The 14,638-nt window shown below is 30.8% G+C and overlaps 2 protein-coding genes across 2 annotated transcripts; both read right to left on the reverse strand.

The window, feature by feature from the left end:
- Nucleotides 1-924: 924 nt before the first annotated feature.
- On the reverse strand, nt 925-6,327 carry LOC101260685 (chaperone protein dnaJ 11, chloroplastic). Its single transcript, XM_004232445.5, has one exon. The coding sequence runs from the start codon at nt 1,651-1,653 to the stop codon at nt 1,102-1,104; it is 552 nt and encodes a 183-aa protein (XP_004232493.1). The 5' UTR covers nt 1,654-6,327; the 3' UTR covers nt 925-1,101.
- Nucleotides 6,328-8,491: 2,164 nt separating this feature from the next.
- LOC101260391 (calcium-dependent protein kinase 18-like) lies at nt 8,492-13,983 on the reverse strand. Its single transcript, XM_004232444.5, has 12 exons — nt 13,089-13,983; nt 12,032-12,162; nt 11,875-11,916; nt 11,649-11,760; nt 11,488-11,566; nt 11,130-11,299; nt 10,453-10,579; nt 10,004-10,119; nt 9,824-9,931; nt 9,602-9,664; nt 9,062-9,235; nt 8,492-8,911 (listed from the first exon to the last, which is right to left on the reverse strand). The coding sequence occupies exons 1-12, from the start codon at nt 13,515-13,517 to the stop codon at nt 8,750-8,752; spliced, it is 1,713 nt and encodes a 570-aa protein (XP_004232492.1). The 5' UTR covers nt 13,518-13,983; the 3' UTR covers nt 8,492-8,749.
- Between the last annotated feature and the right edge of the window lie 655 nt (nt 13,984-14,638).

The following is a 14,638-nucleotide window of genomic DNA, read 5'->3' on the forward strand; positions in this document are numbered from 1 at the left end:
TAAAATATGATAAAACAATTTTTTTTTCTTAATATATTAAAAGTGATATGTAAAAATAAATTTTTTTATTAAATACTTTGTATCTGTTTTAATGATTCTATCCATAAGCGTTATGTTTTTAAGAAATTATGCTGATATTTATCAATATAGATGGAACGTATAAATTTAAATTAATAGAATCAATTATTTTATATGGTGTAAATTTAAAATGAATTATTTAATACGAGAGGACAGAGTATAAGTTACTTACAAGAAACAAAGAGTGCATCCTCCAGTAGGGACTGCTTTTAGTGCAATCCGTTTATCCGAACATATCCATATTAAAATATTATCCAATTTGATAAAACTTTAAAACTCCACTACTTTACAAGAGACACAACCTAGTGGCAGCCTCCAGTTTTGCATTCACAAGGATTTACATAAAATTCAATTGGACGTATCCATATTAAATTCATAAAACTATGATTTTTTGATTAATTATAATTACTTAATTAGTTACTAATCACGAACCTTTTGATGTTCTTTTTTAGTAGATGATAGAGCTTTTAGAATACGTTAGATTGCTTTCAAATTTTTTTAATTTTTATGCTTGAATTTTACATCAGATGAATCAATCAAATTTAAGTTTTTTGCAGAGAGTTTACTTTTACTTTTATTTATTGGGGAAAAGAAGAAATTACCAGCCTTTGGTTTTGACAAGGATTTAAAGATTAGTTTGTTTTTTTTAAAAAAAATACAAATTATTATAACGGAAATATGTAAAAGCACGGAGGTTTCGATGTTGGGCATAATATCGACGATTGAGCAATTTTTTTAAAATTAAAAAAGAGCTCTTATCGAATCAATATTCTTATCGGAGGGCTTGTGGCCTTTTTTTTTTTGGAAATATATATAATTAGAGAAAGGGAAAGAGGACCAGACGAGTAGTGGAATTCTGAGATTTGAAATTCATGTCAGTATTAATCAGCATATACAAGTAGAAACTCTAATAAGATAACAGTAAAGATAGCAAATCTAAGTTAATTTTTTTTTTCGTTTAAAAAATCTCTTTCCCACTATGCCTCAGAAAAATATACAACAGGCTTTAAATGATGGAGAGAGCTACCAGCACTGATCTGTTTCCCAGTTCCGGGTAGTATAGCCGGTGAATGCCGACATTGCTGAAGGAGAACAGCCGCCGGAGTATAAATTGACGTTCCGGCGCCTCCGGAATAGGCGGCGGTCATAATCGGCGCGTTTATCCGGATCCGAAAGAGTAGAATAGGCAGAATGAATCTTCATGAAATCGTCCGCCGACGTGTCCTTCTGATCAATTGCCGCCACATCAGGATGACAAACCCTAGCTAATCTCCGATAAGCTGCCTTGATCTCCTGGATCGTAGCGCCGATCGGAATCCCTAGAATCTCGTAGAAAGACGCCGAAGAAGCATGGATAATGTCAGAAGGCAGCGTCGAGTACCTTGACGTGGTAGATTCAGTTTCGACGGAAGCGCAAGTCGCCGCCGCCGCTGCGGCGGTGGTGAAGTTACCGGACTGACGGAATCTGACGGAAGACGGTGATAGAAGAGAATTATCGCCGGAGGAAAATATATTCACCGGCGGTGGCGGAGTTTGAAGAAACGAACGAGGGGAAGTAGTAGATATGATGGGCATGTTTATTTTACTTTTTGGTGTGTGTGTGTGGAGTGTAATGAGTCAAGAGAAGGCGAAGGGGCTGAAGTTATATAGAAGAATTGGATAAATTTTAACTGAAAATGTAAAAAAGGTTTGGGGGACCAAAAAGATAAGTAAATAATGGAAGGGGCGATTATGCAATTATGTGGACAAAGAAGTTATGGAAGGAAAGGCTTATCCGTTTTTATGTATTTGGTGAGTCATGACTTCTGCTTATCCGATTCATCAATTCAGTTCGTTGTCAGTATCCACATATTATGTTTTTGTCTCGTTTGAGAGGTTAAATGAATCGATTAGAATGATTTTACAAGTATTAAAAATTTCTGGGTTGCTATTTTAATTTTTTGTATGCGCTTAAGCTACTGCTACTTGATGAAAATATCAAAAATCTTAAAATTGGAATGGTTGTAAACCGTTGAAAGGGAAGTGGGTCCAAACTCTTTAAGCTGACCACAAGACATCAATAATCCATATCATTTTCCACCGCCGCTCACGTCTATTAATTCATAAACATTAACGTTGTCTTATTCACTTTTTAAAATTGTTTTTTATTTGTTTAAAATATAGATTGAGTAAAATTGTTTAAAATAGTTCAAATCTCATGTTCATGGTTTTACCTTTTCATCTAAAACTCAAGGACAAAATAAATCATCGATTGAATGTTCTAACCATAATTTGACAACAAAAGGTGTGTTTCTGATAATTCATATTTCAACGATAAAAATAGTTGTTCAATAATATTTTTTTAGTTTAGAAGATTTAGTGATAATTATATTTTTTATCTGTTTTACTTTTTTTATTAAATATTATTTATTTCTTCTGTCTTTTTTACTTGTCCATTTTTAAATTGACACATTTATCAAGAAAATAATTAATAACGTAATAAGTTTATCATTTTATTCCTATTAATTATAAAGTGGAAAAAAAGTTATACATTTTTCAAAGTAATTAGTCATTTAATTGTGGGTATAATAGGTAGAAAAAAAATTGTTTTCTTGATTTGTCAAAATGGACAAGTAATTAGAAACAACTATGAAAAGAAAAGTGGACAAGTAATTAGAGACGGAGGTAGTATCATTTAACACATGTTTTCAATAAAGTCGAAGGATAAAATAGTACTCCCTTTGTCACTATTTACTTGCCATGTTTAAATTGACACACCTATTAAAAAAATAATGTCAGTTAATCATTTACTCCTATAAATTATGAATTGTCTAGATTGAAGACTTAATATGAGTTTAGTGCTTCTAGATATTTTGATGATCTCCTCACAAGTGTAGTGACATGGTCCTTTGCAGAGTTGGAAGCTCGCCCAAATCATCGAAGTGCATTTATTGCTTTTTGTATTTTCTGTCTTTGGTTGCTTGCTGTAGGATTCGTTTCAACTATGATAGAAACGTTTCAAACTTGGATGAATCATTGTAAGGGTTGGGTTAAAGATAACTTCGACTTTTACTTCAAGTCTATAGTAATCAGGTTGGATCAGTATAGAAAGCAGTGTTGTATCTACTCATGCTCAACTAAGTGATAGAGAGTATTATTTAGTGTGGAGATTAGTATGTTAATCTCTTGTCTTATAACCGACTTTTACTTTTGCTTATTAAAGATTAGTAGAAGTGGTTTTGAAAAATCTTGTTGAGAGCAGGTTGTGATTTTCCTCCCTTGAGCAGGGAGATTTCCACATTAAGTTGATTGTCATCTTTACTTTATGCATTTGTTCCTTACTTAGTGATTATTATTGTTTTGAGGACTTATCTTGAAGACATGGTCCCATTTAAGTAAGTAGATGCATACATTCCTAACACTTAACATTTTCAAGAAATTATACATTACCAAAGTAATTAAATGAGGGTGTAATAGGTTTAAAAAATCATTCATTATTGATTATTCAAAATAGACAAGTACGTTGTGTCCCTAATTACTTGTCCACTTTTTACTTTTAGTTGTCCCTAATTACTTATTCATTTTAATAAATTAAGAAAAAACAATTTTTTCTCTCTATTATACCTTCAATTTATTATTTTGAAAAATATAGAACTTCTCAAATTTTTAAGTTTTTAATCCATCCACTTCATAATTAATAAGAGTAAAACGATAAACTCACTATATCAATTTTTCTTCATAATAGGTATGTCAATTTAACAAAGAAAGTAATATTATCCCTATTATTATTGTTTCTTAAAAGATCTGTCGAATAAATAATGGACAACTATAATTAAAGGGAGTAGTTTCTTCTTGGAGAGTGGAATATTGACATTGACAATTGGTAAATTGAACCAACATAAATTGAATTGGTAAATTGAACCAACATAAATTGTCATTTGTTTTTTTAGTAAGGAAGTATTCTTTTATCCTTAATCTTTGTGTCACTGCTTTGTATATATTATGATTTATGTGTTTAAATTTCATGTATTACTGTTATAAAAATACTCAGGCAATTAAGTTATAAGTTCCAGTATTTTAATTTTTAAAATGAATATTAAATGATAATTTAATTTAAAGATAATATTAATATGCTAGTATAAATCAATATTTACTATCTTTTACACCATTAATAATAATATATATTAGGTTAAATCCTTGGCTTCTCAACAACATGATCGTTCAGTTATTGACTTATATTGCAGCTCCCATGTGATTAACCAATAATTCATCACTTATGAAGATTTATCTCTAAAATAATAATACTCAGTCATGTCCCAAACGGTACGCCACTTAAAGAAAATTATGTTTAAAGATAAGAGTGATCCATATCTCTATCAAACCATAATGGACATAGACAACTACTCTTATTTGTTATCTAGTGTCTGCTAATCCATAGCAAAGAGTTCTATCAATCAATTATAAAACATCTTTGAAAAAATCAAACAAATTTATCTTATACCCACAATTTTGAAACTATCAATTATTTTATACATGCATTAAAATTTGTGATCACCATTTGTTTCCAGAAAACCTGTCAAAATCATCTCATGGAAAAAAAAATGGTTCTAGATATGGACAACCCATGCAAGCACCAAAAAAGAAGAATTAAAAGTCATATAATGCTTGCAACTATTAGCTAATTGATGATGCAACATCCAGTTAAATTAAATAGACCGTTTTTGTAATATTTAAAGGACTTTTGTTTAGCAAACTACCGATCAACTTGGATGGGAGAGTTATAATTTTTTTTTTCCACTCACAAAGTATTAAAATAAATTTTAAGTGGAGCATATACCTTAACGCAATTTGAACTTCTTAATGTCATTTATTAAGTTCAACTTGAAATACCTTTTTCTTGCCTTTCATGTATTACTTATATTAAAATTCATGTTCCACTCCGATAGAAATAACTTCAGAGGTAAAAAATATATATATTATTAAACAAGATGATATTTTTAACAACATTAGTTAATTTATAAAGAGTTTTAATTGCTATAAAAAAAACATATTTAAAAATAACTATTATTTTTAATTAATTGCTGTTAAAAATAATTTAGAAATAATATCCAAACACCTATTATTGATTACTTTACACTTTTTTTTAGTTATTTTATTTTTACTCCAGATAAAGTTTCTCACAAAAATTGTACATACATTATCTCAAGATAATGTATGCAAAGTACTAGCAATGTTAAGTTAATAAAGTTTAAAAGATAAAAATGTTCACATTCTGCCTAAAAAGTTTTTTTCCTATGTTAAATTATTTGATGATGATGTCTTCGTATACCACTAACAAAACATAACATTAACTTGATGTTACAATTATATCTTTCTGTCCGATAAAACAATAAATTACATTGTAACATAAAAAAAGTAAATAATAAGTTAATAAAAAAAGGTATAGTAATATGCTTTACGGGGTCCCAAGAGTCACATAATAACAAAGAGTTAGGTGTTTCTTGAAATACTCATGAGGGATCGTTTTCTTCTATCCTGATGTGCTTAGCTAAACACTCGTGTTTCCTTAATTTGACCCCACTATATATATATATATATATATATATATTTATTGTTTCTCTATTATGCTCTTTCATATTGGATCTATGTTCTAATTAATAAACATATACAGACAATTACAAAGTTATTAAATTTATATTCATAACATGACATTATCAAAAGTCACTTTACCAAAAGGATAATGTTAGAGGCATGTACCCTCCATCTTTTCAGACCCTACTACTAATATTGTACCACACGTGATTACTTTGCGTTTTCAACAAAGATAACAATGTTAAATTTTTAGATGATATGATTGCATAATTTCAGATAAATATCAGAGAGTAGGCAACTAAAGCAGAGCAAGAATAATGGGAGGACATGCTTCAAAATTCATCAAATACATAAATAAATTGAGTTGAAGAAGAATTCAACAATCGGTTCCCTTTAAATCAAGATCTTCAGAACTTTTATATTTCAATGACAACTAATTAGGATGGAGGAGGAGTTTGTACCCTTTTTTCTCTCTCTCTAGAGATATGATGACTCAAAATGTAATATACTTGATAAATAAAAAAAATACACTTAGTCATATTTAATAAGGAGGATTAAAAATTTATTTGTGTGAGTGGGACACCAATATTTGCATGAGTGATCCAAATGAAAAGATCGGTGTATATATATGTTCAAAACGCCCACAGACTGAGAAATAAGCATATTGATCATCATTTTTTAATATATTTCAAAAGCATGATGGACACTTATATAATGTCCGCTGATTCATCAGCCCAAGACTTTTCTTCGGTGACATTTATATATTACTATATACTATAGTTTGAATAATTATATTAATCAAATGATTCAGAAACCACATATTAAGAATGGAAAAAAAGAATATTCAATGTTTCGAGTGTCAAATCAGCTTTAGGACAAAAGGTTCTAGAATCCATGGGGACACATTGGAAAACCCAAAAATAAAAAAGTAACACAGTTTGCAAGGCCAAATTGATGAAGCAACTTAGAGTGAAAATAGACCATTTTCTCTAATATTTTATAACGACTTAGGTTGAGTTATGGTGAAAGCATGAATAATAAATCACCGGCCCATAAAAAAATTAATCTAAGGTCAATACCAGCTCCAATAATATGCTTTACAATATCCCAAGAGTCATTTGATAACGAATACCTCACTTAAATTTATCACATTTTTAGCTTCCTCTTTTCTGTCCATAAATATTTGTCTTTTTTAATAAAAATAAAATTTTCAATCTATTTGTTAATAATCTCTATTTGATATTAAAAAAAAATTAAGACATAATTAATTATTTATTCTCACCCTTTTGCACTTTGATTTGGGTATAAATATGGACGAATATCCAATGTATTACAAAAAAAAATAAATACTTATATGATCTTAAATTAGTTTAGTCAAATTACTTCCTACTTATTGTTTTCTTCTAGAGCTTTCAGCCTGACATACTAGACTTGTATTTATCCAATTTGGCCCTACATCTATCGTAAGTATCCACTTCTTTTTTATTACTCCATTTTTTTTTCCAAAAATTTGATTTAAATTTATATTGAGAAATATTCGATGTTCAAAGAAATCATATCTAAATACATAATTTATTTTATTATATCTATTAAATCTCATATCAATTTAAAAAATTAGTAAATTTTTATTCTCGGACACTTTAAACGATATATTAGTCAAATACATCACTATATAGAATATATCAGGACGTACGTGATGTATCGAGACATTGAATAATTTATCCGAATTTCACCAAATTGAAGAGATTTTTATAATTTAGAAAAATAATAAGAATATGATGTAATTAGCTCTTGATACAATAAGTTTCGTACAAAATTCCCTTTAGAATAATATCAATCTATTCTTAACATGTTATTTTCTAAATTATTTAAGAATCAATTGCAAGTCAGTGTAAGAATACATTTTTTCCCTTTCAAAATACCTATCACAATGTCTTTTTTCATAATCAAAATTATATATACATAAATTTTATTGATATTTTAAGATATACATCATTGTATTTATAGGAGAAAATTGTAACTTGTAGTTTTTCTTTTATATAGTTTTTGAATATTTAAGTTAATCATATATAATTAATAATTAGTCAAATTAATTACGAATAATAAACATTTCATAAGAAAAGAATAATTTGGAGTTTCAATCTCAAAGAAAGGTATAGGTTCAATTTTTCACAGTCATTTCAATCTTTTTCTTCCAATTCTAAGAAAGAAAATGAAAGGTGATAACTATTTTAATATGGATGGAATATTATGAAAAATAAGTTCTAAAAGGATGTTCGTATTCGTACAAAATTGAATCCTTCAATAAACGCCACAGAGGTGCGCCATTATATCCTCACTGTCTATCTCATAGACATATACTTAATACACATATAAACTATGATCCACTTTGATTTGCTTGAAGATCAAGTGTTCGATAATTTATATATATTTAAGGCGAGCCTCGAAGAACAACTATTGTTGATCAGCATAATAGTTTATTGAATTAGATATTTCGAAAATAGTTGTCGTGTGATCATTTTTTTAAAAAACAAAGATAATTTTTTATTGGATATATATTTCAAAAATAGTTGTTGTGTGATCGTTTTAGGAAAACAAAAGGTCATTTTTACTGGATGTATATTTTGAAAATAGTTGTCTTGTGATCATTTTTACGAAAACGAAAGGTCCTTTTTTAACTGGATATTGTATTTGTTTGTATTTTTTTTAAACTTCCATATAAATCCAAACAAATAATTATTAATCATAACAGTGACCCATTGTTAGAGCGTCGTGCTAATAACGAGAAGGTCGACCTGCATGGGCCAAAAGTTTTTTTGTTTGTTTGTTACATAATGACAAGTTCAAAAAAGGTGATACATGTATACTTTTATGATTTATCATTAATGAGGTGCTATTACATACATACATACATACTCAAAGAGAACCCCAGAAAAAGTGACAAAGAATGTATGCTACAAACCTTAATTGCTGCTGGTTGTTTAGGAGAAAGCAACTTCCTTTTCTGGCAAAACTCTACATACAGAATTGCAGCAGCACATCACATGAGAACATGTAAATGAAGTTGGTTTTTTCTCATGGATAACTTTCACATCTCTGACTAAATTTTGCGAGAGCCTCTGACCGTTGGACTATTCACCATTCGCGAACTTATACTTGCAGTTCTTAGAAGCCTCCGGAATTCTGATAAGCTTATCTTTCCATCTTTGTCGATATCTGCTTCTTCGAGCAATGGGTCTATAGAGCCTTTTAAGCCGGTATGCTGCATACAAGTAAAAGCCACATATGAATATTTTGTTTTATCTTTAATTCAATCTAAGAATAAAAAAATCACGCTCTGTAGGATTTGAAAGCTAGAATTTATATATACAACAGTGTTGATCACTTGAACAAGAAAATACGACATACTAACCATTCTAAGTTCTTCTGGAGTTATGAATCCATCTCTATCAACGTCAAATTTCTCAAAAGCAGTTTGCGATCTTTGCTGCCATTTTAACAAATTATGCTCCTCTAACTGATGCACATGTAGAGTCGCTGCAACAAACTCCGGGAAATCAACAAGCCCGTCTGTGTTACTATCAATCTGAAAAATCAATGAACAAAATGCTTCAACTGTAGGAAATGCAGTATACACAGGCAGATAAAAAGCGTTTGCAATCATTGAGTAAACCCTCAGATTATCGCATGGACTCATAAGCCGGAAATTTACAGAACTACTATGTGACAGACATCACATTCCTTTTCATCTTCGCTTTTTCCTTTTTGTGGATGGCTCTTAGGTGCGTTAGTCCTTTTCTTTCCTTATTCCCTTTCATAGGAGTAGGGACTAAATTGGTTGCAAACACACGTCCCAGCTTGACGTTATAGAAGGTATTTCATAGTAATAACTTGATCTTACATGCCATATTATTATAGTGATATACTTTCATTCCTAAATATATTAGCTTACCGCTTGAAGAATCTCAAGAACCCGCGATTCTTTCATCTTCCAGGGGAGATCCTTGGCAAGGGCCTGCATTAGAATTGGGTGTCATAAGTGATAACATAAATGACATTATATTACACAATGCTTTGTTGCAAAGACAGGAATATAAGTGCTTACGATGTTAGCCAGAAACTTAGAGAAACTGTACAGGAAGAAACTAACTAGACCATGAAATAAGGGAAATACCTGTCTCATTTCTTCAAGGCTAATAACACCATTTTTATCCACATCAATTGCAGAAAACTGGTCCCGGACATCTGCCAGCTCCTCCTCATCAAGTGTGCTAGCCAATGCCTGCCAGATAATGAAATTGCATGAAGTTAATGTTCTCTACTTTTTATGAAAGTAAGAAAGCTATGAAGTTACCCGTAATGCAAATTGCTTTAATCGACTGTATTTGACAAATTGCCGCATGTTGGACAAGACAGATATGTCTAGTGGAATCTCAGATGCATCACCTCCTTCACGGACCCATGGATGTGCTGAAATGTTCATATATATCAGTATGAAAAAACTACCATTTATTGCATCATCAATTCAAAGGTCACGAGAATACCAGTAACATCTAATTAAGTGAAAACAATGAAAATTATTCAATATAATTATTTGAAATTTAGCAGAAGCATGGACTATATAGCAAGAATTGATAAATGGACATCCAACACATTGCTAATGAAGTTGCCGAATCAAAATTGACAAATTCAGTATATGAATCTTTTGGACCTTGAGTTACTTCTCCGATAATCATGCTTCGTAATTGTAAAACGTAATCATCACTTAAAAAGATTGTACTAAATCAGAATATAATTACTTACACAGGGCCTGGGCAGCAGTAAGTCTAGCACGAGGATCTTTCACCAATAATTTCTTAACAAAATCTTTAGCACTGTTGCTTATAGTTGGCCATGGCTTGCGACGAAAATCAGGTTTGTTTCGTAAGACCTTAGCATAGTAGAAGCGGAGTTATAAACAATACTAAATCAGCTAAAAGCACAAATACTTCATCAAACATGACAATGAACAAGTTACACTTCTCAAAGGAATTAAATAACACATTCGAATAAGATTTTATTTAAATAACCAACAACCCAAATTCAAAGATACAGCCGTAGCTTCAATGAACTCAAAAGAGAACAAGAAAATTTCAGGTTTAAGAAATTTCAATACCGACTATGGAATGCAGACTAAGCTAATCAAGAACTAAGAATAATAAAGCAAAACTATACAGGAGATTCATCATCAGTACCATATTTGGAGTAAAATTTTGAAATCTCAAATGTAAAATTGGCTAATCAGACAGAGAATTATGCAATTTTTTAAAATGTATTATGCAAAGTTAATATTGGTAAATATGCCACTTTGACAGAATACAAAGTTTATTTCCTAGAAGAGCTTAAAGATCATAACACAATTCCACAAATTTCCAAGAAAGAATCACAATTTAAAATGTTGCCCAGCTGCAGAGCTATAAGAATAAATATTAGCAGCTCACCTCCTTGAATATGCCATCCTCTGTTTTATCCCAGAAGGGCCGACGACCACAAAGTAAAATGAATGTAATTACGCCAATGCTCCACACATCTGATTCAGGTCCAGATTTACGCTTTAATACCTCTGGGGCTACGTAATATGCACTTCCAACTATATCTTGGAATTTCTTCCCTGCATTTATTGATTTAAAGTTATAAGTTTTTGCTATCTAAGGAAGAACCAAAAACATCTTTGACGGCTTTAACAGATTTATGAAGAATTGAAGTTCATACACCATAGCAAAAAGATCTTTACTCAAATACGAAAAATGAGTTTAAACTAAAATATGTCATTGAGTAGATTTGTGGACATCCAATCACCTGGTCTTATGAAGTCTGAAAGACCAAAATCTGTGGCCTTTAATGATGAGTCCTCCTTTGAAGATTTAAAGAGAAAATTCTACAAGAAAAGAAATGTGTGTAAGAGAAGAAACATAAAGCAGCATTAGTAAACCAAAGGAAGTACATAACTTCTTGCAAACCTCAGGTTTCATATCACGATGCACCAATCCATGTAAGTGACACTGAGCGGCAACTTTTAACATCTGACCGACAACTATTGCTGCATCTTTCTCGGTATAACGGCTGTCCTTTCTAATCAAAGGAAATCATTGATAACTTACATAAGTATTCTTCTTAACAAGAAATAAATTATAGAGCAAGCACCACAAATCACGATATTAAGTAAACCTGGTTTATACTACTTACTTGGCCAAAATGCGGTCCAACAGTTCTCCACCCTCACATAACCTACAGGAAAACAAATTTGTAATCAATCAACTTTCCTTTAGATTAGCATAATCGATTGTAAGGAAAGAACTATGACCTGACGAATCCATACAGAGCTCTTAATAACGAAACTTACTCCATTACTATGTAAACATAGTTATCATCCTCAAATGCATTATAGAAATCAACTACATTCTCGTGACCGGCTAAGGCCTTCAATATCTTGACTTCTCGTTTTACATCCTCAACTGCAATTGGAACAACCATCTGCAATGATTCACTAGAGTTATGCTATAGTTGTAATAAACTGGAACATCAAGAAGTTCAAGATAAGGCAATTGATTATGCAAAAATAGTATAAAACTTAACAAGCTTCTAAAAAAGAAACTTCCGCAAATATTCTTATTTGCATGAATAACCCCATCATTCCAGAAGGATGAACACATCATAACTGGTGTGCAGAGATAATAGGAGACAAAGTTGGACAAACCTTAAAGAAGAGTTATTCTCCATAGAAGCCGATGGCGAACTAAATAGTTGCGTCATGCATCAATAACCAAGACTTGTGCAGTCACTTTCAGATAAGTCCATTCATCAGAAAACCAAAGAAGCTACCACTACCTATTGATTAAAAACTGACTCTCTCTAAACCAGGCAAGGAAGCCATTTTCCATTTAACTGTACATAATAACAACAAGCAGCACTAATCACAGAAAACTAAGGTCCAGTGTTAGGTGTTCCTATATGTCAATGCTTAGAACCACAACCATCATAATTAACCAAACAGCTTCCATAAACCTATAGTTTTCGATATATTTATGTCTCTTAAAAAGCACAGCTTCACCAGTTAGCAATCCATTAAAAATTAACAACAACTTAAATTGGTATTTCAAGATTAGCAGAAGATAGTATTTTGTAACCGCAAAAGCTAAACAAATACACTGATTGAACCAAATAAACAGAGACATGAACTAAAAACAGAAAGGATAAAGCATGTGAATTCGCAATTCAGTAGTTAATGTATATTCTTCTGAGTCAACCAAAGTCAAAAGACATTTAAAAATAATTAAAGAAGAAATAGTTGAACCTATAATTAGGATTGAACAGAAATTTTCACAGATTCCAAATTTGGTGCACTACACAACTCCATAAGAATTAGATATAGCAGAGGATGGGGAAAGAAAAAAAAAAACCTTTTTCTTTTCAATTCTCTTGACAGCCACACGATTTCCATTAGACTTGTCTGTTGCAACATATGTGTATCCAAATTGTCCATGACCCAACAACTTTCCGATTGTAAACTTGTTATCAAAATCTTTATCATACCCAAAATCCGTTCTTTTCCCACAAGGAATAATCCCACTTTGCTTCCTCGTATTATGCTTAACATTTTTCTGAGAATTTCTCGTTTGTTGCTTAACCCCACCGTTATCCTTACCTTTCTGTCGATTGTAATGAGACCCCTCTTGTTTTCTTGATGTATTTGTTGTTGCAGAAACCGGGTTCGCTGAGCTCCGCCGATTACGGTGGCCATTCACGGCGGCGGTATTTGTGGTGGTGGTGGAAGGGGTGTTGCTGTTAGAACCACTAACTTTTGAGCTAGAAAAACATATGTTGCCCATTATGATATATGATTAAAATCCTCAAAGTTGAAAATTTTCAGATGTTTGAAACAAAAAATCAAGAATCAAGATTATGGATAATATAGGGAGAATAGAAAAGAGGGAAAATTAATTAAAAGATGAAAGATTATAGGAAATAGGAAGAGGAAGAAAGGAAGAAGAGACAGGAGGTGATGGACCATGCTAATGGTCAAAAACATACTTTTTTTATTTTGAAGAAAACCATAAGCCCTCTTATTTTTTATTTTCAGCATGGAAGAATGGAGGGAGAATATTTGCAATTTCTTACTTTTGATTTTCTATATTTAACATTTTCTCTCTAATAAAAAAATTAATGGCAGATTGAGATTTTTCTCTCACTTTTTTTTTTTAATGGAACAAAAAGAAAATATAAATGAGGTTTTTGGTGTTTTCATGTCAATTTACCCAGTCACTTCCTCTCCTCAGGTACGTATTTCATACGCACGTGCAGAAATTTGGTATCAAGACTACTAAAATAGACAAAGTGAGACCAAAAAACACGTGGTATAAAATTTTTAATTTAATATTAATTGTGACTATATACAGATATATGTTTAAATAGACACCCATTTAGCAAATCGTAGTTTAAATTTTAGGGCAATTTATCAATACGTACAAACTACAAAGCATTAATTTGTCAAAAGGTTGAGCATAAATTGACCACCAGTAAAATGACATAAGCCTAATTAATATGATTTTAGAAATTTATGAGGCATTTATCCATTGCATTCTAACTCCATGATACTAAAATTTTTCATGCATCCCAAACTATTTTTGACCTCAGTTTTCATTCACCTGATTCAAACAATCAGTTCATATATATTTAAATTTTGTAAGGAAAGAAAATGAATTTAATTACTCCCAGCGTCCTTTTTTTAATAACCGCTTTATCTATTTAAAATAATTGTTATAACCGTTATCATATGTTAACTATCACTATAGCTCAAAAAAAAATTATATCAAATAAAAATACCTTAAAGATACAAATTGTTTTTTTAGCTATTTTCTTATAAATATAAAAGAAATAAAGTTTTTTAGTAACGTGCAATTCAATAACATTTACTAAGAATAATTTAGTGAATTATATCCTATATTCATTT

Source organism: Solanum lycopersicum, chromosome 2 (assembly GCF_036512215.1).
Source record: "Solanum lycopersicum chromosome 2, SLM_r2.1".
Taxonomy (NCBI): domain Eukaryota; kingdom Viridiplantae; phylum Streptophyta; class Magnoliopsida; order Solanales; family Solanaceae; genus Solanum; species Solanum lycopersicum.

What these genes read in the sequence shown, in the direction of transcription:
- LOC101260391 (XM_004232444.5), bottom strand. Translation starts at nt 13,517, where the DNA reads ATGGGCAACATATGTTTTTCTAGCTCAAAAGTTAGTGGTTCTAACAGC. An exon ending in TACTGCTGCCCAGGCCCTGT is followed by an intron (nt 10,120 to 10,452) that starts GTAAGTAATTAT and finishes TGAACATTTCAG; the next exon opens with CACATCCATGGGTCCGTGAA. An exon ending in GCCTTGAAGAAATGAGACAG is followed by an intron (nt 9,665 to 9,823) that starts GTATTTCCCTTA and finishes ATTCTAATGCAG; the next exon opens with GCCCTTGCCAAGGATCTCCC.
- LOC101260685 (XM_004232445.5), bottom strand. Translation starts at nt 1,653, where the DNA reads ATGCCCATCATATCTACTACTTCCCCTCGTTCGTTTCTTCAAACTCCG.